General features: G+C 37.8%; 1 protein-coding gene across 1 annotated transcript; it reads right to left on the bottom strand.

Moving 5' to 3' along the window:
* Positions 1 to 381: 381 nt before the first annotated feature.
* LOC134674386 (fatty acid synthase-like) lies at positions 382 to 25805 on the bottom strand. The gene is made up of 39 exons (XM_063532456.1): positions 25640 to 25805; positions 24936 to 25128; positions 24377 to 24497; positions 24083 to 24286; positions 23881 to 23997; positions 23415 to 23593; positions 23004 to 23146; positions 22722 to 22925; positions 22413 to 22599; positions 22002 to 22164; positions 21689 to 21858; positions 21469 to 21620; positions 19679 to 19862; positions 19421 to 19569; positions 18928 to 19112; positions 18726 to 18845; positions 18543 to 18652; positions 17687 to 17877; positions 17412 to 17569; positions 17011 to 17268; positions 16727 to 16832; positions 16360 to 16623; positions 15846 to 16277; positions 15413 to 15562; positions 14926 to 15044; positions 13925 to 14075; positions 12885 to 13056; positions 11699 to 11811; positions 10286 to 10450; positions 9484 to 9659; positions 9046 to 9189; positions 8008 to 8226; positions 5525 to 5624; positions 5093 to 5222; positions 3164 to 3320; positions 2334 to 2481; positions 1992 to 2174; positions 1518 to 1620; positions 382 to 976 (listed from the first exon to the last, which is right to left on the bottom strand). The coding sequence occupies exons 1-39, from the start codon at positions 25781 to 25783 to the stop codon at positions 384 to 386; spliced, it is 6957 nt and encodes a 2318-aa protein (XP_063388526.1). The 5' UTR covers positions 25784 to 25805; the 3' UTR covers positions 382 to 383.

Below are 25805 nucleotides of genomic sequence, written 5' to 3' on the forward strand. Positions count from 1 at the left end.
CTAGAAAGCTGTAATTAGGTATAGGTATTTTCAATCACGCTGACAAATTGGTTTAATAATATTTTGAAAAGTGTTTTGTATTTAGTGTTTTATCGTATATCTGAAGGTACGCGACCCTGTATAATGCGTGATTCATTCCATAACTCCATATCTCGGTTCTTTTCTTTATTTTTTTTTACATTGTTAAAAAACACAACACACATTTTTATTTCAAACTTGTCACATTTAATACCTTATCCACAACCAAAAACATTGTAAAATTTGTAACTATCTACTTGGAGTATTCTAGATTGTAAACAGCATAATAGTGTGTAAACAGTGAGCGTTTTAGGGCCACCTGTAAGCCCGCAAGAGTTGAACACCAATAAAAAAAAAATACAAATTTAGGCTGTCATGAAGACATCAGCATTCAGTAGATATGTTTCACAAATATTTTTATTTTCAAACTCCTGAAGAACCTCGTCGTCTAGATATTGGTTGACGATGGCCGCTACGCGTAAATCATCAGTGGCGTGGGCGAGCGGTGCGCGTAAATCGTGTATTGCGAGCGGAAGACGCGTATAGCGCTGGAGCGGATGCGGGGAAGCGGAGACTGCAGTTGGCGAGCGTAGTAACACTACGCGGGATTGGAGCGCGCGTGGCGTCGCTTGTACGCGCGCTCTAGCGTTACGCGCCTGCGTCACGCGCGCGTACGCAGCCTCGATCAGCGCTCGCGCATACTGAGCTGAATACGTAACGCGTCCGCGCAGGACGCTGACGCTTACATCCACCTTCTCTCGCCAAGTGCTAGCATTGCGTAGCGCGGTCTCCAGTTGCGTAGAGGCGCTACCCATGAGCGCGCACATATGCCGCGCCACTGCGTCCTGTAACACTTGCTCTGAGTCCTCGCCAGCACACGCCGTATTGATCTGTTCCTCTAACGCGGTCAAGAAGTCCTCCGGACCACCGCCCAAGCAAAATACCGTACCCGTCAGACCTACAATCAGAATAATAAAACTAATGACCTATTGACCTTGTAGACGTACGTTACTACTTTAAAAGTACGAAACCCTAAAAAGGGTAAGCGGTTACAGTAGCAGCGCCGCAGTTATTGGAAAAATAATGCTTAATAGGGCTTACGGCCTGGCCACAACATTGCGCGTCGGGCTTCGGCTAATTCGAAAACTTGTGTCTCGCTCTAATCTATGGTTGTTGCCGAAGCCAGTCGCGCAGTGTCGTGGCCAGGCCGTTAGGGATTATTCTGGGTTGGAAATCAATATTACCATATCTTGATAAAGTACCCAAACGCGCGGGTCTCAAGCTCCTTTTGCCTACCAGATCTGGCAAGGACCATTACTCTATTCTGGTAAATCTTACTTACTCCCTGGTCTTTTTTGATCCGATAAATAATATGGTTTATAAAGAACGCATCCCTAACTGAATATTATTTACCATCAAAGCATTACTACTCATTCAGGGTTTCAAGTTATTACGTCATACGTATTTTATGTGTACCTAATACCTGTCGTTTTCTTTACCTTGATCTTCCAGTATAGCTGCCATCTCTAGTGCCGTTAGTACTCCCATTTCGTAGCCCAGGAGGTAGAATCTCTTGTGATTGTTCATCTTTTTCAACATAATCTGTAAAAAAAGAAGTAGTAATATAATTATGTTGTCTCTCCCTTCTGACTGGTTAGCACCAATTGCGTACTCACCCGCGACTCCATACATCTAGCGCGACTTCAAGTATAGAGTCACGACTCGAGCGAGAAGTCGAAAACGCAAGTCATACCTACTAGCCGGTCTAATAATTCAATTTTGCCAATTAATTTACTTTGTTTAGTTATATATAGTGTTTCCACTTGAATATAAAGGAGTCCACTGATTACCAGTCCGCCGGACATCGGCCTGTCAGTTAAACGCAAAATTTGACAGCTCCGAACAACTGACACAGGCTGATATCGTCCGGCGAACTGCCAATCTGTGGGATTAACGTTTTATTGTATAGGTACCTTCACATATCTCGCTGTCAATTCTTCGTTAGACTCCCCAGGTCTATCGAGACCAGGCTGTAGCACGAACGCTTGCAGTTTCAGTCGCTCGCACATCAGCCGGTAGCGATGGTGATGCCCTTCTAGTCCAGGAATCACGCACAGGAATGGCATGGTTGCTTGGTTATCCAGCTCGTCATCCCTCTGAGAGTAAAAAAGAGCAATTTGAATTGAATTTTGCATTTTGAATCGTCTGTTAAACCTTTGAACGCTTTCAATTCAATTCAATATTTTTATTTCGAATAAAAAAATCCATATGTCATAGACAAAAATTTACGTTAGGTAGGTATGTACATAACTAACCAATTGACTGGGGTGTGAATGCGTGGGAGGCGACATCATTTCAATAGTGGCCAGTAGTTCGTCCGGGTCGACATATGTGAATAGAGCATCGAGACCTTGCTTGGGTGGATATTCGCATTCCTTTGACATTTCCTCGATGTCTCTTAATCTGCCAAATGTAATTCTTAAAGCTATAATACGTTTTACTACCTTCGGCCTATTTCAACACGATGCCAATTGACAACTGAAACTGGTGATTTTCTGTCCATTTCCGTAACGACGGTTCCTAGCGTCAGTATTTACCTACTTGTTGCATCAGCAATGTTCGGCGAATTGTCACTATCAGGTGACAAATGTCACCGTGGTGAAACAGGGTCTGATATTATGATAGTGACGGATTTGCAATGTTGGCCGCCCTAGGACCCAGGCCCTGTAGTAGGTAACTACTAGCCGCCCCTTACCAGCACCCATCTATAGACTGCCGCCTTGCTGCAGCCCCTAAAAATCTTATATCTTATCTTATCTTAGGGCAAACCCGCCACAGGATACTATATACAGGTGTACTACCTATAATTTTTTTGTGTTGATTTTAGATAAATTATATTTACCTATTATGGTACCTACACCTTAAATAGTTATCTGGATTATACTTTGTCAATTATCATAAACTAGAAGAAACGTAGTATTGGGCGGCGGGCTATAAAAATTAGTTTTATTATGTTCGTGATATTTTAGAAGATTACTTTTAAAACATCACTCTAACTTGAAGAATCTGTACCTACCTAGATAAGTAGGTATTATATAAATAAATTCAAACTTAAATCTAATTTTTAACATAACCATTGACTTACTTTTCCACAGTCATAAAAGGTATTTTGTCGTCATCGATACAAACATTATAAGTGTCTCTTAAAAAGATAGATACTGCTCGTGCTTTTTCCGACGAAATTCCTAAATCTTGCAATGTTGCAACATTACCACCAACTGTGTCTATCGATATGGGAATACCTGTAAACCAAACATTATACAAGGTTAGTTTAAGGTTAGATGGGGTAAGTTCTCTTTTCACTCCCTCCCAACAAACAATTAGGCGACACTTAGCACTTATTTTATCACCTAAAGACATATAACGGCTGTAGAATAGCTATATACTCTAAGCTTACAGGCTCTGGTGACATCAAGGTCTTTAAGAGGTCCATGTATAGCTTTAAGATCCACAGTAGCCGTTTTGGCCGCTATAATGGATCTTAAGCAGCTAGTGTTATAGCTCAAAGTGAATTCTACCACCTTAACATCTATATGAGTAATAAGCAGCTGCAATTTTCACTTAAGGTTCTAAACAGGCGATAAAAACTCTTTTATAGCTCCGTTACTCGCAATCGCTTCTTAACTCTCTTGTCTCACTTACAGTCGAAAAGAGAAGTTATGAGTCACTTTTATAGATCATGTAGTCGCAGACGGACGTTATTCAATACCTTAGTACATCTTATAGTGTTATTAGAGTCTTACTTACAACCTAAGCCTATAGCGCCATGTTAATATGACCGATGAATCAATAAGCAAAACAAAAACTGTTAATTAGAACGTAAATACTTAATAAAAATCGATACTTTTACTCAATATAGACATAATGTTAGTATTGTTGTATTTAAAACCGGACTTCACGTATATTGTGTAATTTTGCGAAAATTAAATACGGTGGACCACAATTTAAAAAATATTATATTCAGGTAATTATGCAAAGGATCAGAGGCCCTTTAAAATTTTGTTAGTAATACATATAGTTATTGACAGTGTAATTAATTTCGCCATCATAAATCCGCAGATAACACCGACATCAGTGAACTAAAATAATTATTTGCTTTTATTTATCCGCCATTACATTTCACTTCAAGCTGTCACAGTGCAAGCTTACAAATAATAATACAAAATGGAAACATCTGCAACCAAAGCAGGCAGGGCTAAGGAAAAAATGTGCAATTACCTTCTTGAGTGTTACAAATATTGACTTTAAATGTTAATATACCATCTAAAGCTGAAAGTATCACCTATATAGCTCTACACTACTACTCAAACAGTTAGTAGTCGCTTATTTGGCACCCTTTTAAATCCTAAGAATTAATTAACACTATTGTAGCACCACTATACCGCTATTATGTCTCTTTTTTTATCCGCTCACCCTACTGTAGCACTGTTATAAATCTTATGGTGATAAAATTTGTGCCCAATCCGGGGTTAAAACGGGGTTATAGCCGGCTATAACTCCTATTTTTAGAGCACTAACTACACCTAAAGAGTAAATAGGCGCTTATATAAATCTCTTCTAACCCTTAAATTTAGCGCCTAATGTTAGTTGGGCTCTTTCTTTCTCTTTTCTACAAGTGTTTCTACAATGGGACAAGAGCAACACTTATAGGAAATTGAGAGAATCCTTATATTCTTGCCCCAAGCAGAATAAATAAACTATGTTTCTCTTGTCCCATATGACCTTTGGTAAATTTAAAATCGGATAAGGAAGGTTGCTAGAACTGTCCACGATAAGATAGGCCAGGGGTTAAAACTGGATAACATTCTCAATGATTTTAATCGATCCAATCCGAACTTGATTCATGGAGATTGATGATACAAATACATGGAGTCATTGTAGAAAATAAAAACTAAATCTTCATGCAATTTTCTATAATATTTATAGAGGTAAGTATATTCGTTATAAGCGCAATAATCGGATTTCAATATTATGAATTCAAATCCATAAAGTCCTTCTATTTCTAAGTACTTACCAGATATCGCTGCAATTTGGTCTAGGAGAGTTTTGCTTGCTGTAACTCGAGTGTGAGCAAATATAGCACATTGTTGTGAACATAGGCCTCGTTCCACGGCATTTGTTATTTGCCGTGCATCTTTCAATTCCTGCAGTAAAAGTAAAAGTTTTATTAAACTAGCAATACATTTCTAAAGGCATTCCTATGTGTGGTCCATAACGACAGAAAGAACGGAAATTATAAGAAGACTTTCGTTTATATTTTATTGGATCGGAGTAAAATCCGCCAAATCATAATAAAATTCCTAGGCAATTGCGGCGTTTCATGATATGCCTAGGAATTTTATGATCTGGTGGATTGTACGATCGGCCGCCGACATATAAATGTGTCCCTGACGTTGTTGTCACAAGCCACACTTTGTGTAACGCGATAGTTGCTGATGCACCTAACCTGTGGTATTCGAAGCATCATTGCCGGCAATCGTTGGCTTGCTCTTGAAAGACAGACACGTTGGCCCACAAAGTTGTTGATGCCAACGACTGCAAAATACCTGAAATTGTTTAGTGGGCGCGATAAATAATTACAAAATAATTAAGTGCTAACACTAAATTACAGCAGCTCATCAAATCTGCAGCTGTCTGAATCATTTTTAAACTCAATAGCAAACAAATATACTGTGTTGCTAGAAAACAATGATCAAAACCGTATTTTGCTTACTCGTACTTTGTGTAGTAAGAAAATAGTCATTTGTACAACAAGAGATCAAAGTTTGATATTTCTTCGAGTGCTTATTTTGAGTCCCGTGCAAGCGAAAGATTCTATAATAGAATCTAATCTAATTTAGAATCTTGAGCGTAGTAAGGGATTCAAAAGCGCACGAGATATAAATAACTTTGATCTCGTGTAGTACACAACATTTTTCACCCTAAGCAGTGAGAACATACCTAGAGGGACAGTGATAATAATCCCACCAAAAACATAAATGTAAAAAAGGAGAGCCAAGTTCAATACAAAAATTATGCTTGGCTGTGGGGCTCGCTGCAAAAAGAATGGAGATCTAAATGAGTGCCACTGCCAAGTTCTATGCAAAATCCAAATATGTATTTATAGGACCAAATAACATTATAAACAAGTATTAAACTCTATTTCTTTGCTTTATTGGATACCTATAACAATTGCTGTTATTTAAAAAAATGTGAGATCTTAAAGTAGGTTAGATTTGACTTGGCCAGTTTTCATTATATCAATCATTTTATATATATTGTAATTCTGATAAAACCTGACCAAGCCAAATCTAACCTACTTTAAGATCTCACATTTTTTTAAATAACAGCAATTGTTATAGGTATCCAATAAAGCAAAGAAATAGAGTTTAATACTTGTTTATAATGTTATTTGGTCCTATAAATACATATTTGGATTTTGCATAGAACTTGGCAGTGGCACTCATTTAGATCTCCATTCTTTTTGCGGCGAGCCCCACAGCCAAGCATAATTTTTGTATTGAACTTGGCTCTCCTTTTTTACATTTATGTTTTTGGTGGGATATCAATACTTTTTGTAAAGAAAACTAGGCAGGTATTGAGATTTAATGTTTTTTCTTGTGTTTCCGCTGTATGGTTTTTACTTCTGTTCTTTGTATAATTATGTGGTGCCGCGCGCCGCCGACGACACACCGTTGGCCGGTTGTTTAGAGCGTATTACAAGTTTTTTGTATGGGGACACCACTTATTTTTTGACTTAACTTTATTTTAATATAGCAAATATATAATAATACATATATTGGGGTAGTTTCAAATATCTGCTTGTAACGGTTCCAACGCTACAATAAAAAAATATTTTTTTGTATGGGGACCCCCCCTATTTTTTAACTTTTTTTTATTTTTAGATTTTTCCCTACGCTTACACACAATAACCGAGCTGGATTCCAAATTTCATCCTTCTAGGTCATCTGGAAGTAGGTTAGGTTTAGGTACTTATATGTCAGTCCCAATAAAAAATGGTTTTTTTGTATGGGGACCCCCCCTATTTTTAAACTTTATTTTATTTTTAGATTTTTTCCTATGGTTACACACAATAACCGAGCTGGATTCCAAATTTCATCCTTCTAGGTCATCTGGAAGTAGGTTAGGTTTAGGTACTTATATGTCAGTCCCAATAAAAAGTGGTTTTTTTGTATGGGGACCCCCTCTATTTTTTAACTATATTTTATTTTTAGATTTTTTCCTACGGTTACACACAATAACCAAGCTGGATTCCAAATTTCATCCTTCTAGGTCATCTGGAAGTAGGTTAGGTTTAGGTACTATAAGTCATAAGTCAGTCTTAAAATTTACGACTTTTTGACCTTCATATCTTTATAACCGTTTGAGCTAGCTTCATGAAATTTGGGCTTCTAGATGTCCTTATGGATATAATTAAACACACGTAGTTTTATGTGTTTACGTCAAAGATGTTTTGAGTTATAGAAGGGTCAAAAGTGGCACCAAGTGGTTCGTGTAATATTACACTCGGCGCTGGCTAGCCAGTTCCTTTGCTTGAACTTGGCTTGACACGCTGCCGCGTGTCTAGATAGAACCCAAGTACCTATATCGAACTTGTATTAGACCCCGCATGTTGAAATGACATTTGACTATAAAGGTAACTTGAATCAAAACCACATTCAAAATCGCATTTTGCTCACTGAGTGAGACAAAATGACTCAGTGAGCAAAATCGCATTTAGCTCACTGTTTTTAAGAAGCAAAGTACCCTTGTTCGAGCTGCTGAGGTGAAAAATATATTTCACACCTGTATATCATTTTACTCTATGTAAATCTAAACATTGTGACGTGTTTACCTATAGACTTATAGCACTATCTCGGGACTTCGTATTCTTGCTTAATTATGAAGTGTATAAAATTTAGATAGCACAATTATGATTATAATACTTACTTCATTGTTGGACAAGTTTTTCTAGCCGCTATATCCAAATTATCTACCAAAGTTTCATACATTTTCTGTTTTTGTTTGTTGAGAGTCTTAGTTATCAGCACAAATATGCCCTCCACTGGACCCACGCGCCAACTTTCACTCAACAAATTACTTATATCCTTACTGCTTGTAAGTTCTTCTGTTGATATTTGTATTTTGACGCCTAAAGTCTCCCAAGTCCTGTAAATGACGATGATTTACTGTAGTATTTCATTAATTTCATTTTACAGGCTGTTTGGTCCATCGTTTGCCAAATTTAAACGGCAGATAGCTTGAGTCTTTTGCTATCTTTTCATGCCTAGAAAAACAAAACTGGCTATGGTTTTTTTTACTACTACGCAAGTAAAAATTTGAAATTTACGAAAAACTGTCATAGAGGTGAAAGGACTATGCGTCAAAATTGCCCCAAAACCAACAGAGATGAGAGTTAGGTCATTAGATAGCTATTTCTCTGTAATTAATTTCGTTCTATGGGCACCAAGCGGAATTCCATTGCAGAACTGAGATACTGGTATTTTAGTCAAAATGTCGTCACCCTTATTACCTAGGCAATAGAGTCCACCACCGGGCGAGCGCGGCAAATCATTCAGTGTGCTCGGCCGGCGGTGCGCGAACATCTACCCTGCAGCAATTAATTTACTTACCAACCCTATTGCCTAGGTAATAAGGGTGACGACATTTTGGCTAAAATACCAATATCTCAGTTCTGCAATGGAATTCCGCTTGGTGCCCATAGACCAAAATGAAGTACAGAGAAATACCTATCTAATGACCTAACTCTCAACTCTGTTGGTTTTGGGGCAAGGCTCCATACAAAGTTGCCCATGGTCCTTTTTTTTTGCACCAAATTAAAAATTTCTAGGCCTGAGAAGATAGCAAAATTAGCAAATGACTCAACCTATCTGCCGTTTTAATTTGGCAAACGATGTACCAAACACCCTGTATTAGGAGTATACTGATCTGCTGAAGTAAAATGCTGTAAGTAAATACAATCTTTACTTTAGTAAGTGGCTTGATGGATGGGTTGGTAAGTGCAAATGCAGAGTTCTGGCACCGCGTTTTATCAGTCTGTCGCCTAGCCGAATCGCTGGCCCTTCTTCATCGCTTATCAACGTTTGACAATGGTCAGGTGTGCAGACAAGTCTGTAAACAAATTAAATACTATAAACAGTCAGAAGATCCCTTTACAACTACATAATTCCCTACCATTAAGACTGTTCTCTCAATTTTTTCATATTTATTTGGAGTTAGGGCCCCTCCACATCTAGCGTCTTTCGAGCGTCGGCGTCTACAACTCTATGGCCGCTGCTCGACACGACGTCGACGCAACGTTGACGCAACTGCGCAGCGACGTCAATTTCCATAGCGCTGACCAGACACCGAGGCTCGAAAGAAGCTAGATGTGGGGGGGGGGGGAAGGCTTAGTGTTGTCCCTACCTGGGGCATTCCGGTTGAGGAAGTGCGGGCTGCAAGCGTAGAAGTATTCTTCCACGATGACGACTGACAGCCAACAATCGGAATGCACGCGGCGCCTCTTCTGGCATAAAGGACACGCGTGATAGTGGGCGTACATATCCATCTTTGATACCTATAGCTAACATGTCTTGTAGCTTCTGTAAATTGATTGGCACGTATTATTTTTTCAGTCATTTTCATTTAATGTGGAATAATATGCATATATTTATTCATTTAATTTTTTTTTATACGTGTGCATCAAATTATGATGTCGAGTTGAAATTTTGTTACCTGTAATTTTTTTGCAGTTGTCAACCATCATATACTTATATTATCAGGTGACAACCAAAACTCACTAATTACCACAAGTTCAGAGCCATATTGAAACGTACGCTAAAGATTGGTTTTTGTTCAGTTATTTTTTTGCAATTAGTGAGGTTTGAATGTCATCTGACCTGACATTAAAAGAACTTAATATGACTAGATTATGATACAAAATTCATTTACTTTCTCGCTCGTTATCTTTGAGTGTCAAGTGGATAAGTCCAGTTCGGAAAGATTCACATAAAATCCTTTAAAGGAAATAAAGTATAATTTTATGTGAGCACCTTCAGCATATAAAATATTTCGACCTATGTTATCATTAGGTATAGCCTGGGACGATGGCAAGAGACCGGATGGTATGTCACTGATTTGGTGGAGGATGGCAGACAGACAGACCCTACCACGGAAGAAAGAATGAGCGCGCCGCGCTCTGACCCTATGTATTATCATTAACACCTACCTTCCATTCTTCATTATTTGGAGATTCAAATATAGATGCGAAGTCGATGCTTATATACGATCGTGCTCCCACCATGTAGCTCATTCCAAACATGTAATTTTCCTGACTTTTAAGTGGGCTCGTGTCTAAAGTAACACCTTCGGGTGCGCAGCATTTCAGAAAAGCCTTGAAACATAGTTAAAAAATAATAATTAAATATTAATGAGACATAATTAATTATTGATTTGTTTATACCTGATTTTGACAAATTGTTTTTCTCCTCACCTGCTCAAAAATGCTCTCTTTATTCATCAAAACCCGATAAAAAAGTTGCATTTCATCCACAAGAGTGGCAAAGTCATTTGATAAAAAAAATGAGTTGTTTCCTAGTTGCTGGTAAATTAAATTTTAAATTATGATTTTGCGTGATAAATATTAAATTTTAATAGTGTTCATTTTGTATTCGTAATGTTTTACAGCTAGTATTTTCTTCGTGTTGGTGAAAAAGTCCTCGTGCCTTGGAACCCTCGTAACAGCCCGTTCACACAGAGTCTCCGTATTTACGGTACCCGTTTTAACGGATACAACAAAAAATTATGCTTTGTTCACACATAGGCACCGTAAAACGTTCAACGTATCCGGCATTAACTGAGAGCCCGTTCACACATAGTCTCCGTAATTACGGGCACACGTAAATTCGCAGTATACCACCGCTAGTCTACCAGGATGGACGTTGTCGTGTTGTATTGGTACTATCGCCAGCGGAGACGGTACAATCGGCGTTATTGGCAGCATCCACTCTTGGTGCAAAGAGCAGGTGCTTATAGTTTACTCATGAGTCAGTTGCGGGGAGACGACTCAATTTTTTTTAATTACTTTTGTATGTCGATATCTTCTTTTGATTATCTTCTTAAACTACTGGAAAAGGACTACTACATGTTTTTCTAGCTGCACCGCTCCCCCCGCCCCGCACCCCACACACAGTTTATATCCAGTAAAAACGTACGGATACATGACGGATACGTATTCCGTTCATCCAGTATTCGATGACAAAACGGAATGTCATAATTTAACGGACCGACATTTTTTACTGTATACTGAATACTGTGTCATATGTGAATTCCTCATACAACTCCATACGCCATCAATGAATAAAAACGTATACGATAAAACGGAACAGTAAAACGGAGACCCTGTGTGAACGGGCTGTAACGCTTAAGACTCGCTACACCCGTGGTTCATTTTCGGGATGTTATTATATTAACACGAAGGTCTCAAAAAAGACCACCCTGTAACACCATCTTTTTTCTTGTACCGAATTTTCTGGACTTTAGAATGGCTATGAGGTTTGAAATGAGAATTTTTCTCAGTCTTTCCTTGCCCATTAAAGGGTTAAAACTTTGCCTTGTGTAGCAAATAACTAATAACTATTACCGTTTTAATTTCACCCTGTCCACACGTTATTACGACACTGCATCCTCTTCCGTTTGTGTGGCTTAGCACTAAGTCTGAAAAGTTTTTGTCCCGGGAACATCCGATATGATCCTCTGAAATTAGGTAGGAAAGATTACTACAGGTGTATTTTAATTCTTAAATGAACCATCATTCTTCAAGTAAAAAATCTGATTCCATATACCAGCGGTCGGCAACCTTTTACGGGCTGACTTATTTTGCATGTTATAGTTCGTTTTTTTAGCATGAGAAATGAGGTAACAATCTTGATGTGTCTTTTAATTGAAAAATACATTTTAAAAATAAGTTACGGCAAATATGTAACATTTATGAATCTAATACGATCATTTATATTCTTCTGCTTTCGAAAGTAATAGTTACTGATTTTTAAAAGCGTTTTCCGTTTTTAAAACCGTTTCAATTAAAAGACATGTCAAGATCGCTTACCTTCTGCCAAGTTCTTTCTAATTCTAAAAAAAACGAACTATAGATAATATTGAGTAGAAGTTAAATAGGTATTAAGTTTAGTTTAAGTGTAGATTTGCATGCTAAACTAGCAAAATATGTTTAAGCACAGGTATATGTTATTCTCAACTCATTGTACCATATTTTAAGCATATAAAGAATATTTATTTATTTATTTATGACTTTATCAGAAGTTGTCGTTTGTCAATATTATATACAAAGCCAGAAAGGCTCGCGGGCCGCCTGTTGCCGACCGCTGCTATAAACAAAAAGTCTACTACCATGGGGCTTGATAGAATTGAGCCCTGCATTTAAAGCGCCATGATGGGAGAGAGTCTATAAAAAAAGCGCTGGTGGCCTAGCGGTAAAAGCGTGCGACCTGCAATCTGGAGGTCGCGGGTTCAAACCCCGGCTCCGGCTCGTACCAATGAGTTTTTCGGAACTTATGTACGAAATATCATTTGATATTTGCCAGTCGCTTTTCGGTGAAGGAAACATCGTGAGGAAACCGGACTAATCCCAATAAGGCCTAGTTTACCCTCTGGGTTGGAAGGTCAGATGGCAGTCGCTTTCGTAAAACTAGTGCCTACGTCAAATCATGGGATTAGTTGTCAAGCGGACCCCAGGATCCCATGAGCCGTGACAGAATGCCAGGATAACGCGAGGTAGAAGAAGAAGATGGGAGAGAGCCTATATAGGGTACCTTTTAGTTGTGGATATAATTTCTGGAGATACTGTTTCTTTTTTATATCACTGACGGCGGCAAAGACTTCGCATTTCATATGTAATGCGATGGATATGATGGCTTGTCCCAAAGCACCAGCGCCACCGTGGACCACGATACTTGATCCATGTTTCAGCTCACTTTTAATAAACTGAAAAAAAAGTGTCATGCTGAGTGGTCTCGCATTTTTAACTTTTTATTTGTTTTGCCGCGTAGACAATAACAAGAAGTTATTGATGAATAGTTCTGCGTCCAAACTTCAGTCCGGGCGGAGCGAATTTGATCTTGGCTAGAAGCAATATGTATTATATAGCTTTTGAATTTACCACTACGATTAAAGACAATATTATGAGGAAACTTGCATTAGATCCGCAATGGAATTGAAAGGTATACTTAATGTCCTCAACCCGCTTGGGCCAGCCCCCATACCCCAAGGACCAAGTATTAGCCGAAGACAACTCATGCGTGAGAGCCATGAGACATGAGAGGAGGCTTGTGCCTAGAAGTGGACCTGTATGGAGTCCGTCTAAGCTAACCTTTCACAGATTTGTATAAAACAAAGTGTGGGCGTGTCATTATAAAATTCATGTTTTTATAAAATATGACACCTTGAAATAAAATTGTAAACTATCCAAATTGTCTGGAACTTATACGAGACAAGACATTGGAAGAGTTAGGGCCCTATTCGGATTTTGAAATAGACATCACCAAGATACTGAAGATACGATAACGATAATTATGTTTAAGATTTAACCTGTCAAATTTGATATTTGCGCGATTCTGGAGATACTCTTGAACGATTTCCACAGGATATGACTTAGAGATCCAATTCACATCTAATAGATATCTTACTCTATCTAACGTAAAAGTGACATTGGTTTCCCGAATTACGCTGCAAAAGAAAACTAGTTGATATCCAAACTATAACGTATCTAGAATGGATCTAGTACGTGTCGTCTCTTGTAAATATCTTGAAGTTCGAATACGGCAGTTAATCTATTATGGCTAACTGAACTTACTAGACAATAGAACGCGTGCGCGTAAGCCAGTGGCACGGTGGCTGCGTCCTCGAGGCTCCAATAGTCTGGCACTGGCCACATCAGCTCCGGATGCGCCAACACGCGGTCACTCACTGCGCCCCCTCGGATCACGCCCATTACACGCTGTCCGCTACAACGTATTTATTTTTCATTATATTATATCATTCGTTTTTTTAAGTGCCAACAGGAGTGGTCATTTCTCCATACAAACGTACTCGACTGTTTCCTCCGTGGGTTTTGAAGCTAGAGCAATGATTTTTACAACACATATTAATATTGTCAATATCTGTGTCGGACTGTTTAGCTTTTTTTGATATTTTTGTTTTTTAAGGCGCTAGAGCCCTTCAAAAAATTGTCAAATTGAGTATGCCGCAATGAGAGGCGTGGTATTTAAAACTGATATCAATTAGCCAAAAAGCAAAACAGTTCAACACATAATTTCATAATCATTTAGATTTCACAAATTTGGTTACGACTGGTTAAGTTTTGAAGGAGGAAACAGTCGAGTACGAAACCTCTATTTTAGAGATTTTTACGCAGGATTTTTCGCCTTGTCCTTATCGCACTAGTTTTAGGAGCCGCTTCCGTTAGCGAGACGGGTATATTTACCTAAAATATTTAAATCTCAGCTCCTGTTTCGTCCTAAAGAAAATATCCAATTATGAGAAATATTTTGCTGCCCCAACTGCGTCAACAATACAATGTATAGCAAAGAGTCGGACATCCAGTTATTAGTTAGGTATTACACGATGCAGCTTTATGTAAACAAAACGAAATAAATGTCATATAAAAAGGAAAACATTACCAAGGCCTCCAGTGTTCAGGGATATGTTGTAGTATAAATTGTGGCTTTCCATAAGAGAAGGGTCCTTATGCACATGGAGCGTAACGACTCTTCTCTGATGGAAAACCACAATTATTGTATAATGTAAATAATGTTCAAGTTAAGTCATTTGAAGTGTAAAATTAAAAATATTTACGTTTCAGTCGTCCCACTGAAATCCATTCCATAGTAGCTCTCACTCGTATTGTTTACTTCAAATGGCATTTCACCATATGCTCGCTTGGCATCATTAATATTGAGTCCGGCAAAATGTACCTAAATAAAAACAAAATTTGAATTCACGTCGATTCTCACCAGGGGAAAACGCCAATCGAAACTTTAACAATGTATGGAAATAGTCAGCGACATTTTGTAGTATCTGTCATCCCAATACACTTATTTGTTTTGTTGGGTATTTGTCGACGTACGATTGTCATCTTATGGCTCCTCTACACGATGGGCTAGCGCCGGCCACTCCAAGGGACGCAGCCATGCGGTAGAATGAGATAGCAATATCACTTGCTCTCTCTAACGCATAAATGCGTCCCTCGGAGTGGCCGGCGATGGCCCATCGTATAGAGGAGCCATTAGCTAGGCTCCCAGAGCAGACGCATTTTTGTGAAGCAGAGTTTAAAGTGCTATACCTTGACCGGGACACCTGAACCCTTGCATCCACTCGTTTCAATCCAGCGAAGAGATTCTAAGTCACCAATTGCTGCGCTGTTCAAGGCTATACCACATTTGCTGCTTACTTTTTGCTGAAGTGGCTCGTAGTACTCTCCTCCCCACTCATCCTGATATAAACAAATAATAATGATTTAGGGATTTTAATGTAGTGTTGTCTTGTATAACTAGAGTCTGGTCAGCGAATCGTGGCACAAAAAAAACGCGGGAATTTCAATAAAATCCGCATTTGGCAATAAAATTACTATGAAATTAAATGACAGCTTGAAACTGACAGATCATTTGATAGGAAAAAAAGTTGCCATATAAAGAATTTAAAAAAATAGTTTGTGACACGATTCGTTGGCCAGACTTTAATAAGATATTATTCTGTTCTAAATTACTTTTACTTACATGATTAATTATGTTAAAAGCTAAATCCAATTCCGGCAGTGTATCTATATGTAGATTCTCGGACGTATTTTTGAATGTAAGCAGGAATATTTGGTTTCGTTCTGATTCGCTCCTCCACTGTTTTACCAAATCTTTTAGTCCCGATATCATAGGATATGGTGTGAGTACAATCATTCTCTGGCGCAGAGGAAGATTCGTTCTTGCAGTTTGTAAGAGTGCGAGATCCGAGACAGTCCTGACAGTGAACGTGCTAGTTCCAGAAGTCAATGTTATTGGCCTCCACTTTACTAATTCTAGACGAGTTTTCTTAGAACTGTGAGCCGAAACAACATTATATAATGCCGAGGGTCGTATACAACATGTTTCTTCCAAGTCTTCAGCATTGATAACAAAACGATTGCGGTGAAACAGGCGGTATAAAATTTGACATAACTAAAACAGAAAAGCACAATCGTGTGTAAACGGCTTATAATTCAAGTATTTAAAGAGTTATGCATACGTATCCAACACTTACATTATCATCACTGGATAAATTACTGACTACAATCAAATCAGTTTCTTTTACTAAATTGTCCAAAACTTCACTCTTATGCATATGGCTTAGGTTTACAGCAATCCCGGGAACATCTTTTAAAGTAGTATTTATTTCTTGAAATACAGAATCGTCTCCCCTTTTATCGTAAATTTCGACAACATTAATAACATCTTTGCCAATATTTTCGCTAACAATCTGTATAAACACTTGGAAAATATTTTGTACCTGTAACATAAGGTGATTCTTTTAAATAAATTTTTATCAAATTGCGTTTAGTTTCTTATCATCTGTTTTAGACTCGTTGGTAGTAAAGTACCTATTTTAAACTTGCCTTTAAGTCACGCACTGATTGAAACCGTGGCACAAAGTTCAACGCTTTCAAAGCTAGTTTATTTTCATCAGCAGGCACAATTTCACGGAATCGTATACCTTCCAGTAATATGCCCTCGCAACTAAAACCAACAAAAACATATATTTGGCGCAGGTCCCTTATCTCTAGTCTAGACGACTTATAATTTTTGTCTTATCATTTTCCTCGCGTTATCCCGGCATTTTGCCACGGTTCATGGAAGCCTGGGGTCCGCGTTATTTTTGTCTAAGGAACCAAAATAAATTATAATTTATTTTTACCTAGTACTGTCTTGAACTGCGCAAATATTGGTTTTCATAACGTTTAAATCGTTTATTTGTATGTTTTTCTTATTCAAGTGTCTTTTGATGTCAATAGAAATCTTCCTTATGTAGGCTGGTTGAGAGATGCCCTCATGAGGTTGCCTGAGGACATTGAGTTGCAGCATGCCGTCTATCAATGTCACCCAGTTGCCTTCCCACAATAGGTATCCCTCAGTAAATGTAGAGTTCGCACTTGAAATGCTTTGAAACTTGCCCCTACAAAAAAACCAAGCAATTTATTAAAGCAACAGATAAATGATCATGAGCGTGGTCATCGCACTGATTCGTTATCACATAATTCCCTTACGATATCTTAATGAAAAGAACACCACACTAAAATGTTGAACGGTGAAACTCACGCATATTTGTAGTGTCTTTCGAATAATATTTTGTAAACATCGTCAGTCGTTAACTCTAAAACTTCTTTAGTTTTCTCGTCATGGTTGAATCCTCTAGAAACATTACTCGATACTCTGTTAACATAGCCAGTAGCAATTTTTGAACTGTCGTCAGTCACCTGAAAAAAAAACATGATCCGATATTGAGTTTTAACAATCTGTGACAAAATAGTATTTAGGTACTTTTAATGGACTCTGGCAAGGACATAGCAAATTATAATATGTATTGTACTTGCCTCGAACAATCCTGTCCCCCTGTTCAGCGTGACGCTAAGACGCAGTTGCCGTGAGTCGTGCATAAGCGGCTGGGCAAACAAGTGAACGTCGCGAAACTGCACTGATAGCTGCTTACGAGCCACGCCTAGAGACATCGCCATTGTGTCCCATACAGCTACCAGAGCGCCCGCGAACGGATACACGGTTTTCCCTTAAGAATAACCAATAAGGATTGCTTAGAAACTTATTAAATTATGCTCTATTTAAATACTTATAATCAGGGGTCGTACAAAAAGTGCGGATGACGTCAAACCACTTATAGGATGATTTCAAATAGTATTTTTGATTATCATAAACAATTATCACTTATCATTTATCAACCTCTTTATTAAACGATATCGCCACTTGAAATGAGTAAGTACGTTTTTGACTGACACATTGTCAATCAGATGAACAATAAATTGACTCCGTTATTGTTTAGCTATTGTATCTTCACGATTATATTTAGCTAAAATTTATATTTACTAATGTATAAGAAAACGCTCTAAAACGTCATCTTTACTCGAATATTGTGGCAATTTTCCGTTACTTCATTAATAAGTACTACTTTGTTACTACATGTCACACGGAAGTTTAAATACAAACTCAAACATCATCCTGTGTGCAAGATTACGTCATTTTTACGTCATCCGCACTTTTTGTCCGACCCCTGCTAGAAAAAAATGTTGTGTTTTATGTAGCTTTATTTTGGAGCTATCAAGAGCTTAGACTTTTTAAAACAAACCATATTATAAGTTATAATTTTATATAGCTCCAAAATAAAGCTACATAAAACACAACATTTTTTTCTATTCGCGAACAATTAACACTTCGTACCTTGTATGACATGACCTTGCAAATAGTTATTTTCCCTGTCATGGAGAGAAATAACAAACTTGCATGCGGCTGCTTCTCTTCTGCTGGCACTGACGTACAATGGCAAAAACCTATAAAAAAGTGACTGCGTTTTTTTAAAGATCAATAAGTAATAAATTAATATATACTTAAAAAGCTTCTTACCATGTTTCATTATGGGCCCACTCTACCAAATGCGATAAATGGGGGGTGCCGGTAGACACAGGAAAGTCAATCTTGGGATATAATACACGAATATTTGGGTAATACCCTTCCATGTATAGCCTAGAAAATAAAAAACGCAATAAAAAATCAAATTTAACAAGGTTTAAACACCTGAACATGTTTTTAAATATTTTTTTCTTACTGTCCAATGGCTTCCAGGAGGACTTGGGCATTGTCAGAGTGACCACGTCGTGTGAGAGGTACGTTAACACAAGAAGATGGCAGGGACCGCTTGAGAATAGCTTGAAGAAGCCCGTGAGGTGCCACCTCTACCAGCACTGCGTTTTGCGGTATCAGTCGTGACGTCTCTTCAAATAGCACTGGATTCTGAAAGTCAAGTGTGGCAATATAAAAGTAATTGGATATCAATGATATCCAACACATGCTTACAGATACACATTGGTAACTCGTGGCATTAGTTTAATTAATTCCTTTTTTTAGTGATTTCTTTTTCTCGACTCGTATAGGAATTAAGGTGTTGTCTATTAATTTTTAACTTTGTTTAATATTATTAACTAATTAGCCCAAATAATAATTAAGAATTAATCTTTTAAGTGCTACCTAAATGCCACGAGTTACCGATGTGTAGATATCATGATTAAAGTGATTGGATGATGATAGATATTAGTACCTACCAGAAGGTTGTTAGTATGGTATTCGGCCGAAGAATACTTCGCAGCTTCTTCGTTCCACCTTTCTTGAGGCACTGAAGTGGAAACCCAGCGCGGGCTGCGGAGTTTCGGAGTGCTGATGACTTCAGTCAAATATTTACGGAGGGCCGGTCCTACAATGATATTTTCATGAGATGATTGACTATGGTTATGATGACTGAAACTTACAAAAGATTAAGCAAAACTAATAGAGGCAGGCTCGAAATTTGTTGGGACAAATACCTGCTTCAGCAATATACCGGGAATGGTACGCAATGTTGGAACAAGGGACTTCCTTCGCGAATATACCCTTAGCAGTCAACTGTGCGACAAACTCGCTCATCGCCACGGCCGGGCCCGAAATTGTGCAGGAGTCCGGCCCATTGTGACAGGCTACTTCAATCTCCGGTGGACACATCTTTGACACCTGTTCATATTAGCACAAGGTCAAAACATTTTATAGGTATAGGATACCATTGTTAACTGTAACAATTAAAGCAATTTTGAATGTGGTTTTTGGGATGAAACGGGATGAAGTGTAGGTATATGTCACCGTAAAATTAATCACTCGTTAGTTTATAATATCGCTAGTTAAATTATAAACTGACGGTAGGGAGATTATAATAGTATTTTATGCAACAGTTTTATAAGAGGGGTCAAAAAATGTGAGTGGCGTGGGTAACAATGTGAGCCGAAGGCGAACATTGTTAATAAATACGCCATGAGCATTTTTTGACTACTTATACAACGTTGCATACAATGCTTTTTCTATGAGTAGGCAATATTAAATAAAATACAAAAAAATATAAACAAAATTTTATTTATGAAAATGTCAATGTAAATTTTGGATAGTAGGTATTACTATATGTACATGTAGCTCTTGTCTGCGACAAGCACCCATAATACCAAATATTACTGCAACCTGTAACAAGAAAAAGGAGAATTAAATAATATTCAGTTTCAATGCAAAAATATAAAATGTACATAAATATAGCTCGTTGTACTGTGTACCCTAAAAATGTGTATCAAAAATTTTTATAACATATACCAACCTTGCTTAAAAGATAGATCTGATCCGGTGCTTCCAATTAGTCTTTGAAAATACACCAAAGACGTTTTCAGAGAATGACGAAGTTTTGTGCTCCAATCTCCACGCCATGCACTTCTCATAAGATTTGTCGTATAGGTGCTGAGATTTAGTACTTAGGCAACAAATTTTCGGTCGTTGCTTGTGCTGCAGCGGATATTTCTTCAGGTGTAGAAACAATGTAGTCCTCTTTGTCCATTTTCAACACTTTTTATGAACGCAAAACAAATAGTAACGCAAAGTACTCAAAGAACAAGAAATTACCGGGAAAGGCGGGAAACGAGAAACAAACGAGTAATGTCTATGGTTATGTTTTTTTTAAAAGCCGTTACACACTACCGCACCGCACAAGGGTCGTGGTGCTGTAGGGTATAAAAGTATTTTTTATTATGTTGGTAGCAATGAACTCAGTACAAATTTGTTTCTTTTTTAATAAAAACCGTATGCATTCAATCGTTTGTCACGTTGGTAGCAATGTACCGGTATGTGCCACCTGCTACCCTGCACTAGCTTACCGTATCGTAATGTCTCTAAAACGATACAAGTGCTTTTTTGGGCAATAGACTATAGACTTTTAAGGAGTATTAATAATGTACGCCCTTATATGTTCGTTCGTGACTATGTAAATGACAGATAAAAGTACCCGAGTAGAAAAATATTATAATCTAATCTAACCTACATTAGATTGTAAACTAACGGGTTCACAATCTTACGGTGTCATATATAAGATCTATGTTAGTGTATTTGATATCAATGGCATCTTGTGTCGGTCAGACATAAATCCGCTTCTAGTAAAATGGTTTATCTTGGTAGTAACTCTACTACTTACTTTAAACTGCGAAAAACTAACATAAGTAAAGGAACATCAGATATAACAAAAAAAAACGTGGTTAAATGTATAAACTAGTTAACTTCGTGGAAAATAAAGGAGTACAAGGATACATACTTTGTCGAACCCAATGCCAACGGCTGCCATAGAACCGCGAATGAATGGAGTTTGCACAGAAATCAGACCTCGAGAGTACGCGGATAAGATCATTTCTTCAGCTGTTAAACAACCGTCTGCATACGCACATCCTAACTCACCCACGCTATGACCTGCAATTTGACAACATAATTACATTTTGACTCACGACCGTATGTGCAGGAGAAATAATGATACGTACCAATTATTTTATCTGGAATCAATCCCAATTCATGCAGGATATCAGTCAAGCCTATTTGGATGGCAGCTATTCCTACAAATGAGTTCAGTATGTTGTCGTAGATGGATTTGTCGGGTGAGGTAATTATATGGACAATGTCAACTCCTTTTGGTTCCAATACTTTACGGCAACTGCGGATTAACATTCAAATGTTACAAATTGTTAAGAAGTAGTTTTCTTTATTAACAAGGTTATTAAATGATAAAGAAAACTAAATAGGCCGGGAAAACGCTAGATTGAAGAGGAAGAAGATTAAATTATAAAGAACTTTTACCGTTCTATGGCATCGCTAAATATTGGTATGCGCATGAGTGCCTTGCCCATCCCAGTCCACTGTGAGCCCATTCCGCTGTACACAAACCACAGCGGTCTGTCGCTAGCATCACAGTAGCTAGCTTTATCACACAGGCTCATCGTTTTCTTGTCTTTATCTGTACCTGCAGAATTACTTATCAACATCAGTGACTGGACAAAGAAAGTGGAAAAATAATATTGAAGTTTAATACAGAACAAGAAATGTAAAAATAAATAAAAAACTTGCAAGAGGAAAACATCTAATGCGCCTAGTTTAAGTAGCTCTCTGCTATGACTTTAACGATAGCTCAAACATTAAATGTCGCTTAGCTGCTAAGAGCATGGAAGGAGTTAAAATAAGTAAAAAGATAATTATGTTGAAATAAGTTACCTAAAATAACAAATCCTCTGCCCACATGACCGCTTATCCTAGAAGAATGAATATTATGTAACAATGCTAGTTCTTCAGGGTCAATTGGCCGTGATTTCAAATCATCGATAATGCTTCTTACAGCTACATCCTGTCTTGCAGAAATTGTAACTAAACGAGGAAGGCTACATTGATAACGTGTTGTATCCTGAAACCACAGAAACATAAGTACATGCTTCTTTAACATAAAAGCTTCAACCTTTCAGAGCGATTTTACAAGAAAAGTCAAAATAATGCAAAAGTATGATGGTAGTAAAGTGATAAAAATACCTTTGGCTTAAAATGCCCATGTAAAAGAACATGGGAATTAATACCAGTCACCGACATCCCATTAACGCCAACATAAGTGCGTTTGAAGTGTTGGTGGTCAGTCAAGATCCGCATGCGTCCTTTTTGTATTGCTTCTACATCACTCCGAGGGGTTGTGCAGTGAAGATTGCCAGCTATTTCACCCTTATGATATCCCAGTAGGACCTATTTAAAATTATAACTAGGTAGAGGTACATTCGAATGAAATTAATAAGAAGCCGAATCTTAGTGATTATTGCGTACCTTTGTAATTGCAGTTATACCAGAAGCCGCTTCACAGTAACCCAAGTTAGACATAACGCTACCAACTAGTAGTGGTTGAGATCTATTCCTACAGAAAACTTTATCAAAAGCCTCCAGTTCTACTTTATCAGCTTCTGTATCACCTGCAAGTATAAATTGCTATAAATTACGACTTATCCTCTAACCGTCTACGAATCACAACTCGCAAGACAAAAGCAATTTTGATTTGTCATAATAAAGATTCAAAATGCAATGGAACGATGGCCTTTTTATAGGTCTCTGGGCGGGTAGTGGTTATTGAATTAAATGTAAACTTATTGAAAACCGTTTAGGTAAATAACAGATATACATTAAAAACGATGTAAAAGTCTATTAAATACGTATTACATGAAGAAGAAAATAATTACTTACCTGATCCAAAACCCTCAATGTATTCAACTTCATTAGGCAATATTTTTGCTTCTTCATAGAATTCTTTTAGGAATCCGGACATGCTGACGGGGTCTCGATAAAAGCCATACTTAGGGCCTGTATCAGTTTCTACCATCTCGAGAAATTTGTTTTTAACATGTACCACATCGGCGTATATTCTAAAATATAAATTGTGAATAAATAATACTATCCATATCTAGAACAAGTGTATTTTTCTTTCATATATTTATGCACGGTGGCTTAAAAGTAACTGCATTCCCGTTGCCAGAGAGGTTTTGGGATTATACTGAGCAACTTTTATTATGGGACCAATCCCGACTCGCGAAAAAAAATTACCCTCCCATAGAAATGGACCAGCCAAAACGTATGAAACATGCAATTTTTTTTTTGCCAACAGGAATGCAGTTATTTTTTAGCCATCCTGTATAGCACGGAGTCAACTTACCTTAAGGCATCTTTAGCTTTTTGTAAAAACAGTACGTTAACAGCTTCAGATCTAGCGCAACCATCCGCGTTCTGATCATATGATTTTGTTTTTCCATCTTTGCAGAGGCTTATAATCCTGAAAATTTAACGGAAGTTTTTCAAATTTATAATAATAATTAAAAAAATTGAAAACGGGAATGAAAAAATGCAAAGGAATATACCTTCCATAATGCATAGAGCTTTGCGGGTGCAGGCACAAATTGGATCCTCCGACAATGGCTGCTTCACAATCCCCTCTGGTCATAGCCAAGTAAGCCTGTTCAAGAGCTACAGTTGAACTGCAGCAACTGGCGTCTATTGATTGAGATGGTCCTTTTGCATTCAGCCAGTACGACACTCGATTGGCAAACATGGATTTGTTACACCTATTTAAAACATTGAAAACCTATTAATCCTATTAATGTCTAGCTTTTTAAATTAAGTTATTGGTATCGGAATTTATAGCAGTCAATTACCCAGCTATACCAAAACCAGTTCTTGACGAAGCAACGTAGAAACAAGCTTTTTCTGTTTCCGAAAAACAAGAGCCGATGAACACGCCGATTTTTTTCCCAGAAAGATGCTCTGGACTTACTCCTGTCAATATAAAAAAAAATATTACCACTAAACTTATGACCATAAAATATTAATTAGTCACATTTTTACAAGCTTTTATTTAGTTTCACCCATCCCTTTGTCTATCTGTGTGTCTGTAATCAAATCTTGCAAGTTAAATTTGACCCACTCCCGGTTTTCAATGAAGCTGAAAAATTGCATACAATGCAATATTATAATGGTACCATAAGTACCATTGCATCGAGCTGATCAATGATAGAGATAGGAGGAAGGAGGTCATTGGAATTCTGTAATACACCGCATCACCGCAACCTGTTTGTGTTTGAGGTTGTTAGAATTGTTTCGTTGAGTATTAGTTTCCAATGGAAAGAAAAGTACAGTCAGCGATAAAAGCTTGTATCAAAAATTAAATTATTGTCAAAAAACTTATTTAGCAACTAAATAAAAATAATCTCTGACCTGAATCGTAAATAGCTTGATAAGCTTGTTCCAGAATCTTCCGTGCCATTGGATCCATACTTGTACTGAGCCTATAATGGACTTTGAAAAACTGGGCATCGAAACAATCGATCTTAGGAACAGTCCCGACAAACGGCGGCACTTCAGGGTGATCAAATTTCCATCGGGGCTCTCCTGCCGTAACAGGATTCTCCTACGGATTGGAAGTGGCGTTTAGGTAATGGCTCCTCTACACGATGGGCCAACGCCGGCCACTGCAAGGGACGCAGCCATGCGGTAGAATGAGATAGCAATATCACTTGCTCGCTCTAACGCATAAATGCGTCCCTTGGAGTGGCCGACGTTGGTCCATCGTGTAGAGGAGCCCTAAAATATATACTAACTGCCAAACAGACCTCAATTTTGAAAATATGACTACCTAACTACCTATTCTTATATGTATTGGGAATTATTGGATACAACAAAAAATATTCGTTGTAAAATATTTAATGTGTTGGTATATGTATACGTTTGACGTTTGGCAAATTTAGGAAGGCTACATAGAACTAACATAACATAGTAGTAGAACGCGGCGAATCGGATCACAGGGCAAATCAGATCAGACTAAAAGTCGCAATTCGAATTGATAACAATAACATCATTGTATAAGTCTGTTGAATATGTTGGATAATAATGGATATAGTATAAATCATGTATGTATTTACCTTTTTATAAAGTATGTTTGCTAGGTCTTTGATATGATGCGACTGTGGATAGAGGCCAGAGATACCAGATATTACGACCCTGTCCTTGTGCATTGTTGATCCCACAGCGGTTTCTGGCTTACGTTCTTGTGGAGAAGGAACCATATTATCTGTGTATAGATGTTTT

This window comes from Cydia fagiglandana, chromosome 20, assembly GCF_963556715.1.
Source record: "Cydia fagiglandana chromosome 20, ilCydFagi1.1, whole genome shotgun sequence".
NCBI classification, from domain to species: domain Eukaryota; kingdom Metazoa; phylum Arthropoda; class Insecta; order Lepidoptera; family Tortricidae; genus Cydia; species Cydia fagiglandana.

Coding starts and splice junctions, on each gene's coding strand:
- LOC134674386 (XM_063532456.1), bottom strand. CDS start 25,783: ATGGTTCCTTCTCCACAAGAACGTAAGCCAGAAACCGCTGTGGGATCA. Junction 16,833..17,010: donor GCAGTTCAAGACAGTACTAG/GTAAAAATAAAT, acceptor TGTTGGTTTTAG/TTGCGAGGGCATATTACTGG. Junction 3,321..5,092: donor CCAAATTGCAGCGATATCTG/GTAAGTACTTAG, acceptor TTTGGTTTACAG/GTATTCCCATATCGATAGAC.